Here is a 19,486-nt window from a genome sequence, read left to right on the forward strand (position 1 = left end):
TGAGCAGACCCTAGAGAAGAAGGCCAGCGAAACTAAAGGCACCTATCTTTGGCTTTCGATGGGCCGCTGCCGCTGTACTGTAGATGTTGTGGTGGATGCTATAAATATGTATGTACCGTAACGGAACCTACCGTTTTGTAATCCCCCTAGGCGTTTTGTATTAAAACTAACCATAGAGTAAAATGTTAGGCTGGCCATCAATGCGTTATTATTATGAGTTGTACAGGATTTTTCCTCCACTTGCTCTACATCGGCTGACCACCTAACCTAGGACCATTTTTCTAATATTTTCATTCGTTTATATCTCGTTTATATGATAAAATAGATTTATTAACAATAATAAGACATTCAATTTTCACTGTGAAACTGCGAGCCACAGAGTAGGTAATATCTGACAGCTAGGTTAGTTAAACATGGTTAAACATCTTTGTAGGTTATGTTATGCAGGGTAAAATATTATCAGTGAACTTGCCGTAGGCAGTGCAACCTGACATACCTGGTACTGAACTTTTATCAAACTCTGAAACCCCAATCAAACTGATGTTCATTCATACTAACGTCAAATGTGCAAAGTATCTACCTACCTACTCTTCCAAATTGTACGGAACAGCGGGATCTTCGTACCTACTTTCGATATTTAGGTAAGTATGTACCTAAGTAGGTACCTAACTGGAAACCTAAGTAGATACTTATCTACTGTGCGAAATTTTATATTTATTATAGAATTGATAGCTAAGTTAATTGTAAGACAAAAGGTTAGTCAACTATAATTAAAACGTAGTTATTATACCTACCTAGCCTACATGCCGGTTATTAGCACGAGCAAGGCAAAGTCCTTTTAGTTTTGATACAAAGTTCACAAGGTAACTACGGTTTTTAATCTATCATCGACTCGCAGTGAAGGTACTTTAATCAACCGGTATTTTAAAATAGCTAGTTACATGGATACGATAAGTACTATCTGGAATCCCTGGCCATTGATTCAGTGGGTAGGTTATATAAATATATAATGTATAACATACCTATGTAATTATGACTATTCATTATTGCTTACTATCATCATCATCACTGTCTCGTCACAACACAGTCGAACGATATCACGAACATAGATAACTTATCTTCTTATTACACTACAAATATTAGCTAGTTCATTCATTTATTAACGAAACGCGTTAGTTTATTTCTATTCACCAAACACATTTCGTATCAACTTGTTACAAATAGTAGATTATTACAATACAAGAGTTTATTTACATATAGGTACACAAGTGTGGTAAGCATCTCTTAAAATATCCGTAAAATTAATAATCTCATTTGAGATTGGAGTCACCTTTGCCGCTACAGCAGTCAACCGAAACGGTGGCGGGGTTATTTGTGTTTTCATTAAGTAGTTTAAGGTGCATCCACACTCTGCAGATGTAAGTAGGTAGTTGTTCTATATCATATCTAGTCATCGTATAAAGATGAAAGATATAAACCTGTACTTAGAATCCATGCGTAGAATCGAACCCCGGCCGCCGGCTGTACGCCGTATCACGTCGCGTATCGCGCGTGCCTACCTCAGTTGCACACGGTTGCGTCACGGGCTGCGTCACTCCGCGATCGATACTCCCGTGCGGCTACAAACATCAACAGCCGCTCATAGTGTGTTTCCATAGCTCGCCGCATACAGTCACAGCATTACGCTCATACAAGGTTATGTCTAAATATTTATTTGGCACACAATCAACTATTACTTAATATTATCATACTCAACAGTTGCTAATGGAAATCAGGTGTTATGGCGCGCGTAAAAGTGGAACAGGGGTTGCTGGAGGGCGCTTGGTGCGAGAATGCGGAAGGGAAATACTTCGCGTTCAGAGGAATACCGTACGCGAAGCCGCCGGTTGGAGAACTACGGTTTAAGGTATATTTTTAAACATATTTATGAATATTAATCATCAGATTAAAATAGCACAATGGAGCCTTCAGGCAATTCGCACGAGAGTGGCGCAACATGTGATTCGATCACTCATATAGCTACTTACCATGATTTTAACATACATAACTCTACCCGCATTACCAACATGATTCTACGACTGGAGAGTAGGTATCTAATAATAATAAGATCCTTGATTAAAATGCACACCATGACAAACGCATACATTAACCTTAGTTAAGCACTTGGCACCTATAACCTAATTCATAAGGAAACTATGTAATGACGGTTATACTCACATACTTACGTTATGTCTGTATTTGCTCATCTAATCTGTTAGCTAAGCTCTATCTCTCTATCTACTAGCAAACAGTTATTAAAATAATGCCAAGTCTATTGAGAGTATTGAGACATAGAGTTTCTTTCAGCATATTACGTGCATCTAAACACTCCTTAAATAAACGACATTTAAAAATATTCAAATGTAAATTTCCAGGCGCCATGTGAGCCAGAGCCGTGGGAGGGCGTCCGCGACGCGACGGCGGCCGGGCCCGTGTGCCCGCAGTACAACGAGCGGCTGGACCGCATGGAGCCGGGCAGCGAGGACTGTCTGCGCCTCAACGTCTACACCACGCGCCTGCCGCCCGCGCCCCCGCGCCCCGTGCTGCTGTGGCTGCACGGCGGCGGCTTCTACACCGGCTCCGGGAACGACGACTTCTACGGACCCGAGTTCATCGTCGCCCGTGACGTCATCCTCGTCACCGTCAACTACAGGCTCGAGGTGCTCGGCTTCCTGTGCCTCGACACGCCCGAGGTCCCCGGCAACGCCGGCCTGAAGGACCAAGTCGCGGCCATGCGCTGGGTCAACAGAAACATAGCGGCGTTCGGCGGAGACCCGCAGAACATCACCATATTCGGCTGCAGCGCCGGCTCCGCCTCCACTTCCTTACATTTAGTGTCCAAAATGAGCGAGGGTCTGTTCAGCAAGGCGATATGTCAGAGCGGCGTGTGCCTCAACGAGTGGAGCTACAATTTGTACGCGCGACAGAGAGCGTTCCAGCTCGGCAAGCAGCTGGGGAAAGACACGGACGACCCGGACGAGCTACTAGAGTTTTTAAGAAGTTTACCTGCTACCTCTTTAACTAATATTAAGCTGCCGCCGTTGCCGAATGTGTTTTACGACTTGTGCGACGGCATTCTGTTCGGTCCGGTGGTGGAGAAGCCGGAGCCGGGCGCGGAGACGTTTCTCTCTGCTCTGCCGCCGGACGCCGTACGCGCCGGCGTAGCGTCAGTGCCGCTCATGCTGGGCTACACGTCCGCGGAGGGCATCGAGACCGCGCGGAACTACCAGCTGCTGCTGCAGTTCCTGGCCACGCCGGGCGCCGTGCTGCCGCGGGAGCTCAAACTACAGTGGCCAATGGACCGAATCCAGGAAGCGGACGAAAAGATTCGCCAGTACTACTTCGACGGTCAGCCGATAACGCAGAAAAGTGTTCAGCAGATAGTGAACCTGCACACGGATGCGATATTCGTGTACAACATCCGTCGGTTCGCGAAGCACGCGAGTCGGAACGCGCCAGTCTTTGTTTACAAGTTCGTGGCGGAGTCGGACCGCAACTACACGAAGCGCAGCTACCACATGGATAAGATCCGCGGCGTGTGCCACGCGGACGAGCTGCACTACCTGTTCCACGTCACGTGCTACGACCTGCCGCTCAGCGACGAGTCGAGAAGGATCATAGAACAAACTGTCACGCTTTGGACCAATTTCGCTAAAACTGGGTAAGTTAATCTTTGCGTATTTACATTTATACTTGAGTAACTAGTTGGAATAATAATATGTGCAATTGTGCATCCCCGAATAATGTCTGAAGGCATGAAATTTAAATGAAGCGGTGTCAAACTCGAAATTTTGCCTTTGGAAAATGATATTTACGAGAACACCAATAGAGTAAAATTTTAAACAAATAATTTATGGTCTAAAATTAGAATTTCTGCATTCAGAATCACTGAAGAACTAATATATTTATAGAATTAAGAAACAATATGAAAATAGCGACGCTCGAGTAGCGTGAAGAGTGTCGCTATGTCGATAACATCGTCGCGATTGTCTCGCTAATCTAAACGGAACCAAATTTGAATAAGAGGAGTAGACAGAGCTATGGTTATAGTAATATAGAAATAGCAAGCATTTCGATATTGTTTCTTTATCTGCAAACTTTATACAAGTTTGAACACCATTAACCCATATTGTTTTTAATAAATCATTTTCCATCTTTTATCAAGGTCTCAAGGTTAACCATTACAATTAGGTACATTAGACGTTACTTATAGTGACTAACAATTTTAATCACTTTTGATTTACAGAAATCCAACACCAGACAGCGACTTGGAGACGTGGTCCCCATTCACAGAAGCAACACAAAACGTATACATCATCGGAAAAGATCTGAGATGTGTGGCCAACGAAGACATAGACAATATGAGGTTCTGGGACCAAATATACGGTCAGGCTGAAATAATGTGAGCTCGTCTTTAAGACTTCGGGATTAATTCATATAGCCATGCCTTGTGCCTGTGCCACATTGTTAATTCTTTGTAAGATGTGCCCTTGTTTTGTTTTGCTAGCAGTATTTATTAATATTATAGTTCATACAGTATTTTAATAGGGATTTTGAAATTCAATAATTTTATATTTGCCTTTCAGTCGTACTCATAGCATTGTGAGGAGGCAAATAAATTATAATAATAAATTTTAATATATCTCAACAATTATAAATGACTGCGTGATAGATACCTACTTAAAGTAGTACTTAATAATTATTAGAAGCTAGTGCTGCCAACTTAAGTCTGGTAGATCTTACTCAGGATACTGTGGTGGTGATCGTTGTTGAGTTGTTGACTGGAGAGCGTGAATGTCGGGGGCAGAGGAGTTTACTTACAAAGTATTATTAATTCTATGTCTTCCTACCTTCCTTATAAAGAAACCATTGCCTTAGATCCGAATTTATATATTAGTGGATGCCGCCTTTCATTTATCTTTGAACAAAAATAGACAAATATTTTCAAGTTGTGTTGTTTATTCTTATTAGTATTTCCTTACAAAATAGATCTTAATTAAAACTTTATTTCCGTTATGCAATGTATACTGGTGTATTTCGCAAGAACTGGATATCGTACAGAACAATAAGACACATCGAGCATATGGGAAGATCTTCTAAAAGAAGACTACAAATTGGAGATATTTTTTTGACGAAATACATAACGGGGGTACAGTGGTGAAGGTTCTAAACAACATACGCACTCGGATGTGTAAGTGTAGCCTAACCGAAACTATAAGAAACTTTGTCATATTGCTTTAAGTTTTATTAATCATTGATCTAACTTAATTTTACTATTTAAATAACATTTAAACACCACTCACAACTAGTGAAGCTGACATTTTATGTTTATTTTTCTTACATTTCTGGACAGATTAGACCGAATTTTATGGCTGATTTAGACCATTTGCATAAGGCTTCTCCACTGTACCTTTTACACAATACATTTTAAAACAGAAGGGCTATAACTTCCCTGATGCCAATTACCTACTTCCATAAGAGGTTATTAACACATAACAGATTCGTCTAAATAATATTAAAATGAATCACTGTTATATTATACGTTTTGTAATTAATCATACAGAAAAATAAGAATGTGCTTTGAAAATAGTATAAACGTATACACTGCAAACTGCTGACGATCGATTTACATTACAACAAAATTGGAAAACATAAGTTTTTTTGAAAAATATTTTAATAAAATAGTCACAAAATATTTTAAATTATCAGCAATATAATATGAATGTTCTAAGTAATTCCGTTCATTCTTATAAGTGTTGTAAGCAAATATGTCGTCATTGAAGCATCTTATTCAACATAATAATTCATTACTTTACATAATAATATTGTGTGTACTAGTTGCCATGTAGCCAAACACATGCAATATATTTTACAAAGAGTTTTAAACCAAACAGTCAATGAGATAGTGACGCCATATTCACATAGAACACTAAACATCTCTAATGGAACAAGATAATCTACACATGGAACGGGCAATATAACGCCAGCTGATAAAGAAACAACATGAAAACGGCGGACGGCATCATGCGGCCTTCCTTATTCCTAGGTCTGATAATACTCTCTTCTACTCGCACTTTTGAACCATTTTCATATTGCTTCTTTATCTGCGCGCGTCATACCCAACATAACCTATAATATTTAAAAGAAGAACAAAAAGTCACCAATTCAAATTTGATACAACACCTCTTTGCTGTCACTTCATAGTTTTCCATGGAGTTTGCGGTGCGGAGGTTGCGGTCAGTAGCGGCCGGAGCGGGAGGCGCGCGGGGGGGCGTCGCGGCGGCGCTCGCGCGACTTGGACCGGCGGCGGCGCTCCTTGGGCGACCGCGACCGCGACTTGCGCCCCGACCGCCGCCGCGAGTACAGATATCTGGAGCAAGGCAGACTAGTTATCATATAGTACACCCGTTTCAAACTACATGGCATGGTTAGTTATGGTAAGTTTTGTTGGAAGTGTTAGATGACCAAGCACAATAGATTTTACTTTATATACTTCTTAATTAAATTACTTATTAATTAGATAGGGCCATTAGAATTGAGACAGTCGTTAGATTAGATTATTGTACAGGTATATTTATTAGAATGGAGTAAGTATCAGAAAAGGTTCTTACTAATAAATAGGTGATAGATGAGATTATGATGGACTTGATGGAGTGTGAACGCAAAAATGTATGCAAACGACATAAATACAGTTAGGAACTGCAGCCTACACACTACCTGACCTACAGAAAGAAGGGTCATAAAAAAATATTAAAAATATACTTATTGGCTTGAAAATGTAAACTGGAGAACCATTGCAACAGCACAGGCCTCCTTAGCATCCTACTAAAGTACTAATATTATAAATGCGAAAGTTTGAGAGTGTGTGTTGTTACTCCTTCACCTGTTCTTCCTTAAATTTTAATGAAATTTGGTATGGAGTTAGCTGACACTCTGGATTAACACATTGGCTTTTTATCGCGGAATTCCCACGGGAAAACTTTTTAAAGCGAAGCAAAGCTCGTGAAAACAGGAAGTATTTTCATAATTAACAATAACATGACAAAGATATTCACCTCCTCAGCTCCCTCGAGATGGGTTTGAGATGCATGAAGTTGCAGAACCCGGAGCGCGTGCACTCTCCCATCTCGTACTGGCGGCAGCAGGCCTCACGGAAGTCGGTCACGGGCGACAGCTCTGCGTACACGGGCCGACCGCCGAACCAGCGGTTGTTGAGGTCGTTGACTGCCTTCTCTGCGTCCTCTTCGCGACGGAACTGTTAATGAAAGAAATGCTGTATTATAATAAGTGTGTAGTACTTAACTATTCAATGGTATTGGGTGTACACTGAGTAGTACAGATCTCTTACCATACTTATATTTTTAAACTATTGGTAGGTATGTGGCTAGCTTTAGTCATGCAATGGTGGGTAGACCCTTGTTCAACTTTGTTACTGGATAAGTACACCAAATTCTCATACACATCCAGATATAAATACATACATACATTCACGACTCAACATTTGTACTCACGAAACATATCGCCGTTTTTAATGAGTACAATGCACTTATAGTCGTCGAAATATAATAGGCCCGTTTGGACAACTCGAAAATGTATGGGATGACAGCTGGTGTCAAATCTAAATCATAAAAAATCTAAACAATAAGGGTGGGTTGCACCATTTAACTTTAACTATTACAAACGTCAAATCTCTTGAAGATTGATCTCTCTCGTCAAGGGATTTGACGTTTGTAATAGTTAAAGTTAAATGGTGCAACCCACCCTAAGAAACTTTTGGTGCTTTAAAAGTTATTTTTTCTTTGAGCCTTTAAAAAATAAGCCAGATTATGTGTCTTTTCATGTATTTGGTACCTGGCTGGACTCAAACCCACGGCCTCACAAATGTGAGCCTAGACCTCATTACACCACCATGACTCTCCAGATAGACTTGTACAATAATTCTGACTCTCCTGACATTGAATCTATAAACTTAATTTATCTTCCTACAGCCACCATAAAGAACCTTGTATTTAAAGTATACCACCTACAATTTAATATAAAATTTTTAAAAAATATGGTATTCAATGCATTAGTTAGTTCTCACAATGTATAAGCATTAGTTGGCATGAAGGATGGGCTAGACCACCCTAAAAAGTAATTGGCCCACCCAAAAACTAACACTCTTCTACATAAAAGTGTGACCTCTTTAACTAACTTATATTTAGGGCAACATATTTCCCATAATAATACCCACCTACAGAGATCTATATTATAGCAGATAGCTGGAAGCCATTTCACACTATTATAGGTAAGCTTTAAGTTTTTACTAAACTGAATGTATCAGTACTTACTAGTGATGTAACGAATATTCGCATTCGCATTCGCGAATATTCGCATTTTTTTGGATATTCGCATTCGCATTCGCATTCGCATTCGCAAAATTTTGTGCGAATGTTTGCGAATATCAGTACTTATTAAAAAACTATTTGAAAATAATGGTAGATAGGTTAACAAAATCTAAATCCATTCGTCTATAACCTTTTTGTTACAAGTTACCCTGTCAATCACATTTCCAGTCTTACTTTATCATTTGGTATTATTTATTTACTTTGGGAAATGAAACTTTACATATTATAGTTAGTTAATAGTTTCATAAAACCTAAACATAATAAAAAAGCGTAATTTGACAGTATACATGGTTATTTGCAAGTAGACCTGATCCTTTCAGGAGGTGATAGAGGAAGGCCTTTTTCAGTCGATTGAACCCTACCTATATTGCATTATCCAAAACTTAACCATTTCTAAAATATTTAATATTTAAGTTTTTATTATTTTTTTTCAAATTGTTATGCTTAACACCGAAAATAAAAAAAAAACTAGCCATATTTCAATATTTTTTTAGTTGTTTTGCATAAAAAAGTGTAAAATAATCAAATATGCATTAATTGACTTAAATTAGACATAATACTTACCTCAAAAGAGTTAAACTTTTTTTTTAAATATTAGCAACGTAAAAAAAAGTTTAATTTAAAAAGAATATCATACTTACGACAATTTTTTACGCACTTCAGCTTTAAAACATTATCAACTTATAAGCTTTCAAATAAGATATTTCAATATCAAATCGATTTAGGTATCACCAACATATGGCCAAAATAACCAGCACAGGCGGACAAAATTCAATAGGAAGACTAACAATATTAGCCCAATTTAAAGGTAAAAAGTGTGATTGTTTTCAGTCCTGTTGACTTTAGTATGGAAACCTCTATTGAGTTTTCTCCGATTTCTCTGGTTGTTTTAACCATATCTTAGTGATACCTAAATCGTTTTGATATTGAAATATCTTATTTGAAAGCTTATAAGTTGACAATGTTTTTAAGCTGAAGTGCACAAAAAATTGTCATATGACATTCTTTTTTAATTTAACTTATTTGTTTTTACGTTTTGAATATTTTTTTTAATGTTTAACTATTTTGAGGTATTGTGTCTAATTTAAGTCAATTAATGCACATTTGATTTTTTCAATTAGTTAATTTTAGGTGTCACTTATTTATGCAAAACAACCAAAAAAGTTATTGAAATAGTTTTTTTTTATTTTCAGTTTTAAGCTTAAATTTTTTGAAAAACATAAAAAAACTTACATATTCAATATGTTAGAAATGGTTAAGTTTCTGACAATGCATTATAGGGTTCAATCGACTGAAAATGTCTTCCTCTATCACCTCTTGAAAGGATCAGGTCTACTTTACCAATAACCCTGAAGTGTCAGAGCAAGACAGCCATAGATTTAAATATTTTAAATGTTTCGTGTAAGTCGTCCTCAGAAACCGCACACAGTCGCAATGTGTCGTAACAGTTACGGGGCTAACTAAAGTGTACTTTAAAAAAAACTGCGACAATTATTGGCTAGTTCGGAATGCGTCTAGAACGGAATGTACCTCGTCCAGTACTAGATAGTCACCAAACCATGCAAATGGCCCCAAATTTTAACACAAACTGAATATTCGCATTCGCGAATGTCGATATCAGATATTCGCATTCGCATTCGCATTCGCGAATGTCCAAAAACACACATTCGTTACATCACTAGTACTTACATACATGTATAATATACATGAAACCTATGTCCAGCAGTGGACTATCACAGGCTGATGATGATGCTGTACTTTGAGGCCCAAGCTTACCTTGATGTAAACATTTCCGACCAGATGATCTCCGAGATTGTCACACACATTCATTTCTTCAATCTCTCCATATTTGTCTTCACATTCTACAAACACATCTTCAAAGAAGTTGTCATAATGCTCCTGCATTTCTTCATCAGACACATTGGCAACAACCACTGAAAATATACATTATTTTAAAACAAATACACTGGGAAGCTTTAGAAAATACTCTTTGGAAATAAAAACTATTGAAACATAGAAAATGATGACAAAGCATTGAAAGCCAACCATAAGACAACATCTCCGTGCTCCTCGCCACAGTTTAGCGATTTGGTTAATAAAAAGTGAAAACCCATACTTACAATGGCTTCCATCAGCAGACTTGGCAGAATTCTGAGGATTGACATACAGATTCTGCAGGAGAACTGTTTGAGAGAATGTGGGTTTATTGTGGATACGGGAACATCTGTCTCCATGTCGACATGCTCCGATTTTAAAATAAAATGAGCAATTTACTCTGGAAAATACAATTTGGTTATAATTACAAAATACAGTACTAACATAACCTTACTTTTTAATTTTGCGTATACATTTTTGGATACGTTATACCGTAATCAAAGTAAGCTGTTAGTACAAACGTTAAAATACACATAAGCCATCACACTTACTTATCCTTCTCTGTACCAAATATAGCCGCCAAATATTCAGCCATCCTTTGATGTTAGCCAAGTGGCCAAACGGTTCAATGATACCCAAACCAGATGAAACTCGACGGAAAAAGTGCCAGTATCTACTGTACTCCTGTTGGTGTAACGACTTAATTCATTCCAAGACAACCGCAAAATCTAAGAAAATTGCTCTATTTCACACCAAGCAACAAAAATCTAGACATCGCATCAAATTCGCGTCCTTCATAAAATTAAACACAGACAGAATAAAAAACGATTTAATTATTCTGTGGTAAAAAAAACATAGGCCTCCACACACCCAGGTTGTATTGCAAAACGCTCAATGGTAATCTGCCTAGGCGTATTGTAATATGGTATTGTCATGGCCGCATTCCCATTTGTGTACCAAGTGGCACATACACAATCATAAATAAATGTTTTTTCTGACTGGTTTGCGCTGCCATCCTACACCACCACACCACACATCGATCCCATAAAATAATATAGATGCCCAAATCCTCAGAATAAAAATGGTTTCTCGTTTCGCTTCCTAGCCGTGCGTCGTTATAATCATTGTTCATGCTCAACAAACACCCATAATGTGTCATGGATATGATAGTAACTTACTTAGAATAATAACGGCCTCGGGCTTAGCTCGGCGTCCGTCACTTGATGACTTGAGTCTGTGAACAATAAACTGGCAACACTGATTACTGGCCGTTTTCTGTCAAACGGCGGCGGGTCGGTTGTGCTGTGTTCGTGAAAATTATTTTTGTGAATATTATATTTTTGTATTTAGATAAATGGGATGGGGGACTGATAAAGCATTTTTTATCTAGATAAGGGCAAGCCATGATTGTCCTTAGCATTTAGTCGCGTTTGGAACTCGACGAGTGTTACATAGCGGTCCAATACTGCTCTCGTGGACTCCGGTTTTCCGTGACACTTTAGCGGTTCGGAACTTTTTAAGCACTTTAAAATAACGAGTGCGGACTTTTCAGTGGAAACAAGTACTTATTTCATCCATATACTGTTAATAAAGTTGTAAAAGTGGTTTTTATATATCTGGGCACTTGTGGGAGCGTGTCACGATGTCTTTGAACTCCACGCTTGACAACTTTTGCGGTTCTCAATTTTGGGTAAGTTGTTTGACCTTGCGTTGTGTAATACCTGCCAACAAGTTTTGATTTACCTATGTACGTATAGATTGCAAAGTAATCATAAGTATGATGTATAAAGGGCTTAGGAGGCAAGTCGCCCACAAAATATTTAGTCCGCGGGCGAGTTTACACTTTTTAATTGAAGTTGAAGGTAACTGGCCTGAAGGTTTCACAAAAGAGGGCCAGTATACACGAAGACAATTATTAGTGGTAAATTGGTCCGAACTGAAAAAGTTTTAATTTTTTATTACCCGACTGCCGAAGGAGGAGGGTAATGTTTTTCGATTGTATGGTTGTATGTATGTATTTGTTTGTCTGTTTCTTTGTTCCCTCTTGTAGCCTAAGCGGCTTGATAGATTTTGATGTACCTATGAGGTATCGTTATAAGCGTATTGATTGTGCGATGGTTATAGGCTGTGACGTTACATTAAAATGTACATAGCGCCCTCTAGAGGACATAAAGTGATGATCGAAAAAATATGATTTTTCCAACTATGCCGTGTGGGGTATCAAATGAAAGGGCTTGATTAGCACATTACAAAAATATGCATATTGTAGGTAAGTATTTAAATCACAACACCAAAATTATTGAAATAAAAAAATGTTCATAAACTAAAACTACTGACATAAAATTTCATAAAATAAAAACAACTAAAAAGTTATAAATAAAAAAAATATAATTATAAACAAACAGAAAACCCGACTGCACGCTAAAAAGATGAAAACAAGCCCCAATATTAATGGAAAGTATCGCAGGCGGGGACCAGCAGAGGGTTCACCATTTAGCTGAATGTTACTTAGATAGGTACATACATTGTGTCGGTCAAGTTGGTCCTGCCTGCCATAATTTCCATTAACATTGGGGCTTGTTTTCATCTTTTTAGCGTGCAGTCGGGTTTTCTGTTTGTTTATAATTATATTTTTTTTATTTATAACTTTTTAGTTGTTTTTATTTTATGAAATTTTATGTCAGTAGTTTTAGTTTATGATCATTTTTTTATTTCAATAATTTTGGTGTTGTGATTTAAATACTTACCTACAATATGCATATTTTTGTAATGTGCTAATCAAGCCCTTTCATTTGATACCCCACACGGCATAGTTGGAAAAATAATATTTTTTCGATCATCACTTTATGTCCTCTAGAGGGCGCTATGTACATTTTAATGTAACGTCACAGCCTATAACCATCGCGCAATCAATACGCTTCTAACGATACCTCATAGGTACATCAAAATCTATCAAGCCGCTTAGGCTACAAGAGGGAACAAAGAAACAGACAAACAAATACATACATACAACCATACAATCGAAAAACATTACCCTCCTCCTTCGGCAGTCGGGTAATAAAAAATTAAAACTTTTTCAGTTCGGACCAATTTACCACTAATAATTGTCTTCGTGTAAACTGGCCCTCTTTTGTGAAACCTTCAGGCCAGTTACCTTCAACTTCAATTAAAAAGTGTAAACTCGCCCGCGGACTAAATATTTTGTGGGCGACTTGCCTCCTAAGCCGTATAAAGTTACCAACTTTTCTTATAAGATTAGGGTTAGAAATTTTGCAAGTACCTACTTATTGGCTTATAAATATTTTGTTGTGTTTTATTTTAAGAAGTCCATACCTAGTTACATATAACATTTGCGGTTACTTTCTTTGCACTGTTTCATGATTGTATTCAGAAAATGGTTAAAGCTACTTTTAAACTTACGTTTGACAGAACAGAGTTCAGGAGTCCTTTTTACCACATTACCCACAATTATATTTATTGGATTACCTACTACTCAATAATTAATGTAAATTGTTTTATTACTTGATATAAAGAAAATTACAATGTTAAATTAAACAGGATTTTCGAAATCTATCACATTGATTAATTGGATCTGTTACCCTAGAAAATTCACTCTTTTAACTCTGGGAAATTTATGTTCAAGAATTTAAGTATCGTTTTTTTACATTCTAAATTTAATAACCAACTGACCCAGTTATTTTGTCCTGTTTCCATAGAAAATTTACATGTATTATTATAGTTAAATTAGTTATTTATACCACCTATTTATACTAGTGTTGCAAATACCACTATTTTGTACTAGTAGTCTAATGTGTCTATTATTGTCCATACACATTTTTCAATGTTTAAACTTTTATTATATTTTTTCATCTTTTTTTAATCTAAAGAAATTATAGTTTTGGTGGGTTTATACTACAGAAGTTGTTTACTAAACCCAATTTTAACATGTGTTAAGTTTGTGATAATTATTTATTAATTAAATAATAATTATTATGGGACCATAAATTGGAGAACTAATACAATTAAACTAATAGGCCATACTCAATTCAGGTGTAAAAAAGGGTGTATTAACACCAACATTCAGAAAATAAATAGTTCAAAGGTGCAATCAAGAGTTAAAAATATCAGTAAACTGGAATAATCAATAACATCTGTGATATTGAAATAGTTAGATAAAATTAAAAACTTGCTCAGTTCAAAATCACTCTTTAACTGTCCCCTTTCATCATAAAAAAATGTTAAGTTGCCTGCTAATGTTCTGCATCAGTTCTTATTTACTAGGTAGCCTACCTAAACTTAATTATCAAATCATCAATCTAGCCATAAAAGTCAAATCATCCAGTTCCTTTTTATACCTACAACTTTATTTAATTTATATTTAAAAAAAAATAGCGAAAGATTATTTAATTAGTCTCTGCAAGACACATGAATTGACTGATAACACAACAGTAGGTGGTACTGATTACTTCTTAAAATAGGCACCTACTAAAACTACTAAAGTAGGTAGGTACACCATCCCTCTCCGCCAGATATCGGGCGTAAATGTAGTGTAACGGTGCCACTCCCAGTGTCCATAGATGATATACATCTTGCCTAGGTCGATCTTTAGTTAAACCGGCTATACATTCCTCTTCCTGATTGAGCACAGTATACCTAGCCTTAGACCCGACAGACGCCAAAGTTTAATCACATAATAATAAAACACTTCAGATTTTTTATTTAAAACTATATGTCTTGAATGTTTCCAAGAATGAATGACGTAATTTTTGCGAATGGTGAAGATAAGCGGCTCTTGAAGATACCTAACTTAAGTTCCGTATCCAATAGCACGGTAAAAATCAAACTTGAAACTTTGTCAGACCTACCTATGTAGGTATTCTAAAAAAAAGTTGCAAAAAATGTCGTAAGTAATTTCTTTCTTCGTGATGTTTCATCACTTTTTCATCGTGATTCTATGAATACTTCATAATAATTACCTTTTCGATTCAAAGTAAATCCTGCTTTCACTCTAAAACCTAAAAACTGCACGAAAGTTGCCATTGGCGATGCAAAGGTTGTGGGCAAAAGCTAGTATTGTACTAAAATACCATGTACGGTAGGTAGTCTTAATTGTCTATCGTGTGTAGGCGAACTTAATTTCCTCCAAGCTCCACCACCAGACCCCGGTATCGTCGGCGTCGTCTCGTTGCTACACAGTTTTTTCGGTTCAAGAGCACAATAAATAACCAATAAGGTTACTCTACCTCTTCAAACGACCAACGACAATAGGGAATATGCAATTGGTTCAAATAAAGGTCAAATATTATTTATAATAAACTTTGTTGTTTCATAACTACGACTCCATCATTATTTTTGATTATAATTTATTTTTGAGCGAGTAAATGAAGTTGAAAAGTACAAAAAAACTTCGGTAAATTCTAACTTCCGAGAAACGTCACCCATTTTCTTAGGGCGGATGTGACGTCATAATTCTTTATATATCAATCTCAGAATAATAACTTCTTTGCGTTTGCGTATAGTTAAATAAATGTCAAGTGTAAACAAAGAAATGTTAATGTCACCGAGTTATTTGTGATGCTCGTTGTGATCAGATACGATAGATCACATAAAAATTCTTCCAATACGAGTAGATCCTAGCCTCCTATAACCTCTCCACTTCTTGTTTGATATGCTTGTTTGTTTGCAAAGTTTAGGACGTTTAATATTTTTTGTTGGTAGTGTATGGGCTGCCACTAGTTGTTCTATTGTAATGAGGCGTAAACAGCCATTCGCTAGTCAACGAGCCACTCAAATATGCTCCATATTGTAACATAATAAAATTAAATTTGTATTGTAAGTATTATGACATGAACATGACACAAGTTGCTCTTTCTACTTTTAGGTTATAATGGCAGTCGTTAGTATATTTCAAAAGTTGTTATTTTTTTCTAAATTAAGTTATGGAAGAATTCTCGTAATCAGAAGAACTGGACACATTAAATTTATTACGCAGTATGAACGAGTAAACTGTGGCCAGCTGCGGAAAAGGACAGCAAAGACTATTGAAAAGTCGAGAGCCGTGTGCCCAAATATTAGGGAATATGCATATATTTTTAAACTCTTATTCGATAGTTTAGATAAGGGGGTTTAGACCTTTGATATATGCACAATGGTTCCATTCAAGAGAGCCAGGTGCAGGTTCTTACACCCCCACAGATAATAGAATAGAATGACCCACTAACCCTAGTCTCTCTTACTGAGAACCAAAGTTACAGTAAGTACTTACATACAATACAAATATTACTTTATATTCATATTGCCATAATAGCGTAATATTGTGTACAAAGGTCCTCTGGTTTGCGCGCTCCCATTTCAAAAGAGCCACTAGCAGCTATTTACGAGCTCCCATTACAAAACAGCCACTGGTCACACTTTATTACCATTACAAAACAGCCACTGATCACACTTTATACACTTCCTTTTTCGTTTGTTACCATGACAACATTGGTTTGTTGAAAATACAAAAGTACTCTGTGATTACTTGATGAGGTAAAAAATCTATGCCGACTGACGGGACTCATTATTCTGAGCCGTGAAATTAAACGATTATGACGTCACGACAGCCCGCCATCCTGACGGGAATTTCAAAGTGGTCGTGATGGTTGTAATTTTTTAACTTTCTTTAAAATACCTTAAATTACTTATTTTGGCGTTGAATTTTTTTTTACTATAATAAAGTGATGTAAAACTATCCAATAAAAGTATAAAAAAAAATTACGCATATTCCCTATTTTCATGCAATCGGTTCGTTCGTGGTTAGCGTAGCGGGTCTGAAACTTAGTTTTTCGTAATGTAGACAGCCCCCAAGCACAATTATTTGTGACGGAAACGCACATTCTCGAGCGAGTCGTCCGTGACCTTACGGCATTTACTGTAATCATCCTCCACCGTGAATAGAACCAGTTTTTTATAACAACACAGCATAATAGCAACGAAAAGCGGCGGAATCGAATGATGGCCGCCGGCGGCGGCGGCGTCCACCCACTGTGAAGCGCCGACTAAAATAACTAAATAGTACCAATATCTATACAATACATATACCTATATCTATCATATGCCCTGAAAGGAATAATTGATTTATAATTTAGCAATTTAATAATGGTTGCTAGGTCGTACGTAAAGTACGTATCTCCTTTATGATGATTTTCTAACAGTATTCCACCCTACCCACCTATTAATAGAAAGAGACAGATCGTGGTAACTGGTTCTCTTGATGCTCCGTCTGTTGTCGAGAGATGTTTTCCACTTGTTACACTAGTGATTAAACAATACATTTTTTTAAGGTAAATGTCTGGGAGGTTCTTAGTAAAGTCTATACCGAAATAAGAAGTGGGTCATTCTTCAGATACCTCCGTATTATTTCATTCCCTTATCGTGTTTTATCTGCAACGTTATTCTGGCTGATATTTTCGCTGTTACCTACCTAACACTAGCACCTACTAAACTAGTCTCTTATCAAGAGAAAGATTAAGACATATATTTATGATTTATCTTAGTTTGTATCACCTACTTCTACCTTTCCATGAACATAGAGTCAGAGAAATTTCTCGAACTGAATAATTCTTCTCCCCAGACGCAACCGTAGTGGCTCCTACGGACTTGACTAAAGATAACTTCAACCAACCTATGATTGAAATTGATGCAATAAAATCATCTTTTAGCCTTGATGCAGCCGACTTAAAAAGATCTAGCGGCCTTTGTACTTTATTTCTAGTGTCAAGGATGGCGTTAATCATATCATAGGTACTTGTAACATAATTGCTTGACTGCATCGAATCACAACGTCGGCTTACTATACTATAGTAATAAAATTATACGAAAATATAGAAGAACACACACATTTCTTGGCACTTTCCAAACTTGTAATTTTTTAAACTTGCCATCTTTCTCCCATGTCCCGTGTCCCTTCTGGAATAAAAAGGTATTATAAGGCCCGTCTGTGTTTTAGCTGTGTATTAGCTTACCAGGACGAGAGTCAGAGGCTTTATCAAAATCAGTTCAGCCCAGCATAGGTTATGTGTTATAAGGTCATTTATTTTAGTTATATTATTTTTGCGGAGGTTTTACTAAGTTAAAGTTAAACCCTCGTAGCTTTTAAAGTCGTAATAATACTCGTAATTGTAGTGTAAATAAAACAAGTTAGCTACACAGTGACAAGCTGCCCATGACAATAACTTTGTTGCTCAAGTCAATTAGGCAGGGACGTCATACGACACACTAGCTTACGCGCTCTGCTGAACATTCCCATGCTGTTGACCGGATATTTCTTCCATTATTTCATTTAATTACGGTAACGGTAGTTTGATTGTAAGTGTTAGTAAAATATATAATATGTAGATGCACGATGAGCAAAAATAAAGGCGCCTTCTCATACGCCCTATTAGGCTATGGCCCTGGGTTCTCTGGGCAGTTGGTGACAACTAATCTAACTTGCTATTAATTTAACCCCCTGGATAAAACGATAGTCTCACTATGATAATAATGTACAAAGTTGTGGTATCACACGCAGTTCCCTCATCAAAGAAAGTATTTTCACACATTCAGCGCAATTATCACCCAGCAAATCTACGTAGTACTATCTCTTGCAACATGCGCTTGAACACTTCCTCTTGTCTACAGGACAGCAACCTCACGTGGTACACGGAGGACCCCACGTTCACGCCATGCTTCGAGAAGACCGTGCTCGTCTGGGCGCCGTGCCTCTTCCTCTGGCTGGCCTCAGTGTTCGAGGCCTACTACATCCTCAACAGCAAAGAGGGCGTCATACCGTGGAACGTGCTCAACATCACAAAACTCTCGCTCACCAGTTTGTTAATAGTGCTCACGTTTGTGGACCTCGGTGTGACAGTGCACAAGACGTCGGAGGAGCAGCCAGTGTATGACGTGGACTATTACAGTCCCATTGTGAAAATCTTGACGTTTGTAAGTATCAGTGATGAGTGCCAGTGAATGGGGAGTCGGAGACAGCGATATGGAATATGTTTCATTGATGAAAGTATATAATATAAGATAGTTGCGTGTATTGGACTCGATTGGCTTTCGATTCATGAGAATTCAGAGTGTTTGAGTGTCCATCAATCGGGCCTCAAAGAGGCTATATAGACATAAGATTGGTTGTACTTTGCACCGACACAATTTTCATTTGT

The 19,486-nt window shown here is 37.4% G+C and overlaps 3 protein-coding genes across 8 annotated transcripts in view; 2 read left to right on the plus strand and 1 right to left on the minus strand.

Annotated features, from left to right (window-relative positions):
• The first annotated feature begins 459 nt into the window (after nt 1-459).
• On the plus strand, nt 460-4,987 carry LOC105391709 (juvenile hormone esterase). 2 transcript variants are annotated; one of them, XM_011563236.3, is made up of 4 exons: nt 460-641; nt 1,759-1,906; nt 2,415-3,700; nt 4,286-4,987. In XM_011563236.3, the coding sequence occupies exons 2-4, from the start codon at nt 1,781-1,783 to the stop codon at nt 4,443-4,445; spliced, it is 1,572 nt and encodes a 523-aa protein (XP_011561538.3). In that variant the 5' UTR covers nt 460-641; nt 1,759-1,780; the 3' UTR covers nt 4,446-4,987. The 2 variants fall into 2 exon arrangements, with proteins under 2 accessions (XP_011561538.3, XP_011561539.3); XM_011563237.3 differs by lacking the exon at nt 460-641 and adding an exon at nt 1,155-1,273.
• On the minus strand, nt 4,979-11,011 carry LOC105391708 (splicing factor U2af 38 kDa subunit). 2 transcript variants are annotated; one of them, XM_011563235.3, is made up of 5 exons: nt 10,853-11,011; nt 10,547-10,701; nt 10,203-10,360; nt 7,095-7,294; nt 4,979-6,409 (listed from the first exon to the last, which is right to left on the minus strand). In XM_011563235.3, the coding sequence occupies exons 1-5, from the start codon at nt 10,894-10,896 to the stop codon at nt 6,277-6,279; spliced, it is 690 nt and encodes a 229-aa protein (XP_011561537.1). In that variant the 5' UTR covers nt 10,897-11,011; the 3' UTR covers nt 4,979-6,276. The 2 variants fall into 2 exon arrangements, with proteins under 2 accessions (XP_011561537.1, XP_011561536.1); XM_011563234.3 differs by having other exon boundaries at nt 4,979-6,424.
• Nucleotides 11,012-11,556: 545 nt separating this feature from the next.
• LOC105391710 (multidrug resistance-associated protein 1) overlaps nt 11,557-19,486 on the plus strand; it is a 42,327-nt gene continuing 34,397 nt past the window's right edge. For 2 of the 4 annotated variants that reach the window (XM_011563241.3, XM_011563242.3), the window contains exons 1-2: nt 11,557-11,991; nt 18,960-19,262. In XM_011563241.3, coding sequence (XP_011561543.1) covers nt 11,944-11,991; nt 18,960-19,262 — 351 coding nt within the window. In that variant the 5' untranslated portion in view covers nt 11,557-11,943. The remainder of the gene's footprint in view (nt 11,992-18,959; nt 19,263-19,486) is intronic. The other 2 variants (XM_011563239.3, XM_048624599.1) reach the window with 1 other exon arrangement.

The sequence above is a fragment of the Plutella xylostella genome, chromosome 12, assembly GCF_932276165.1.
Source record: "Plutella xylostella chromosome 12, ilPluXylo3.1, whole genome shotgun sequence".
Lineage (NCBI taxonomy): Eukaryota > Metazoa > Arthropoda > Insecta > Lepidoptera > Plutellidae > Plutella > Plutella xylostella.

Excerpts from the sequence above, each read along its gene's own strand:
- LOC105391709 (XM_011563236.3), top strand. The coding sequence starts at position 1,781 with ATGGCGCGCGTAAAAGTGGAACAGGGGTTGCTGGAGGGCGCTTGGTGC. Across the intron at positions 1,907-2,414 it reads TTGGAGAACTACGGTTTAAG|GCGCCATGTGAGCCAGAGCC; the intron begins GTATATTTTTAA and ends GTAAATTTCCAG. Across the intron at positions 3,701-4,285 it reads ACCAATTTCGCTAAAACTGG|AAATCCAACACCAGACAGCG; the intron begins GTAAGTTAATCT and ends TTTGATTTACAG.
- LOC105391708 (XM_011563234.3), bottom strand. The coding sequence starts at position 10,896 with ATGGCTGAATATTTGGCGGCTATATTTGGTACAGAGAAGGATAA. Across the intron at positions 10,361-10,546 it reads GTCTGCTGATGGAAGCCATT|TGGTTGTTGCCAATGTGTCT; the intron begins GTAAGTATGGGT and ends GTATATTTTCAG. Across the intron at positions 6,425-7,094 it reads ATCTCGAGGGAGCTGAGGAG|TCTGCCTTGCTCCAGATATC; the intron begins GTGAATATCTTT and ends TATGATAACTAG.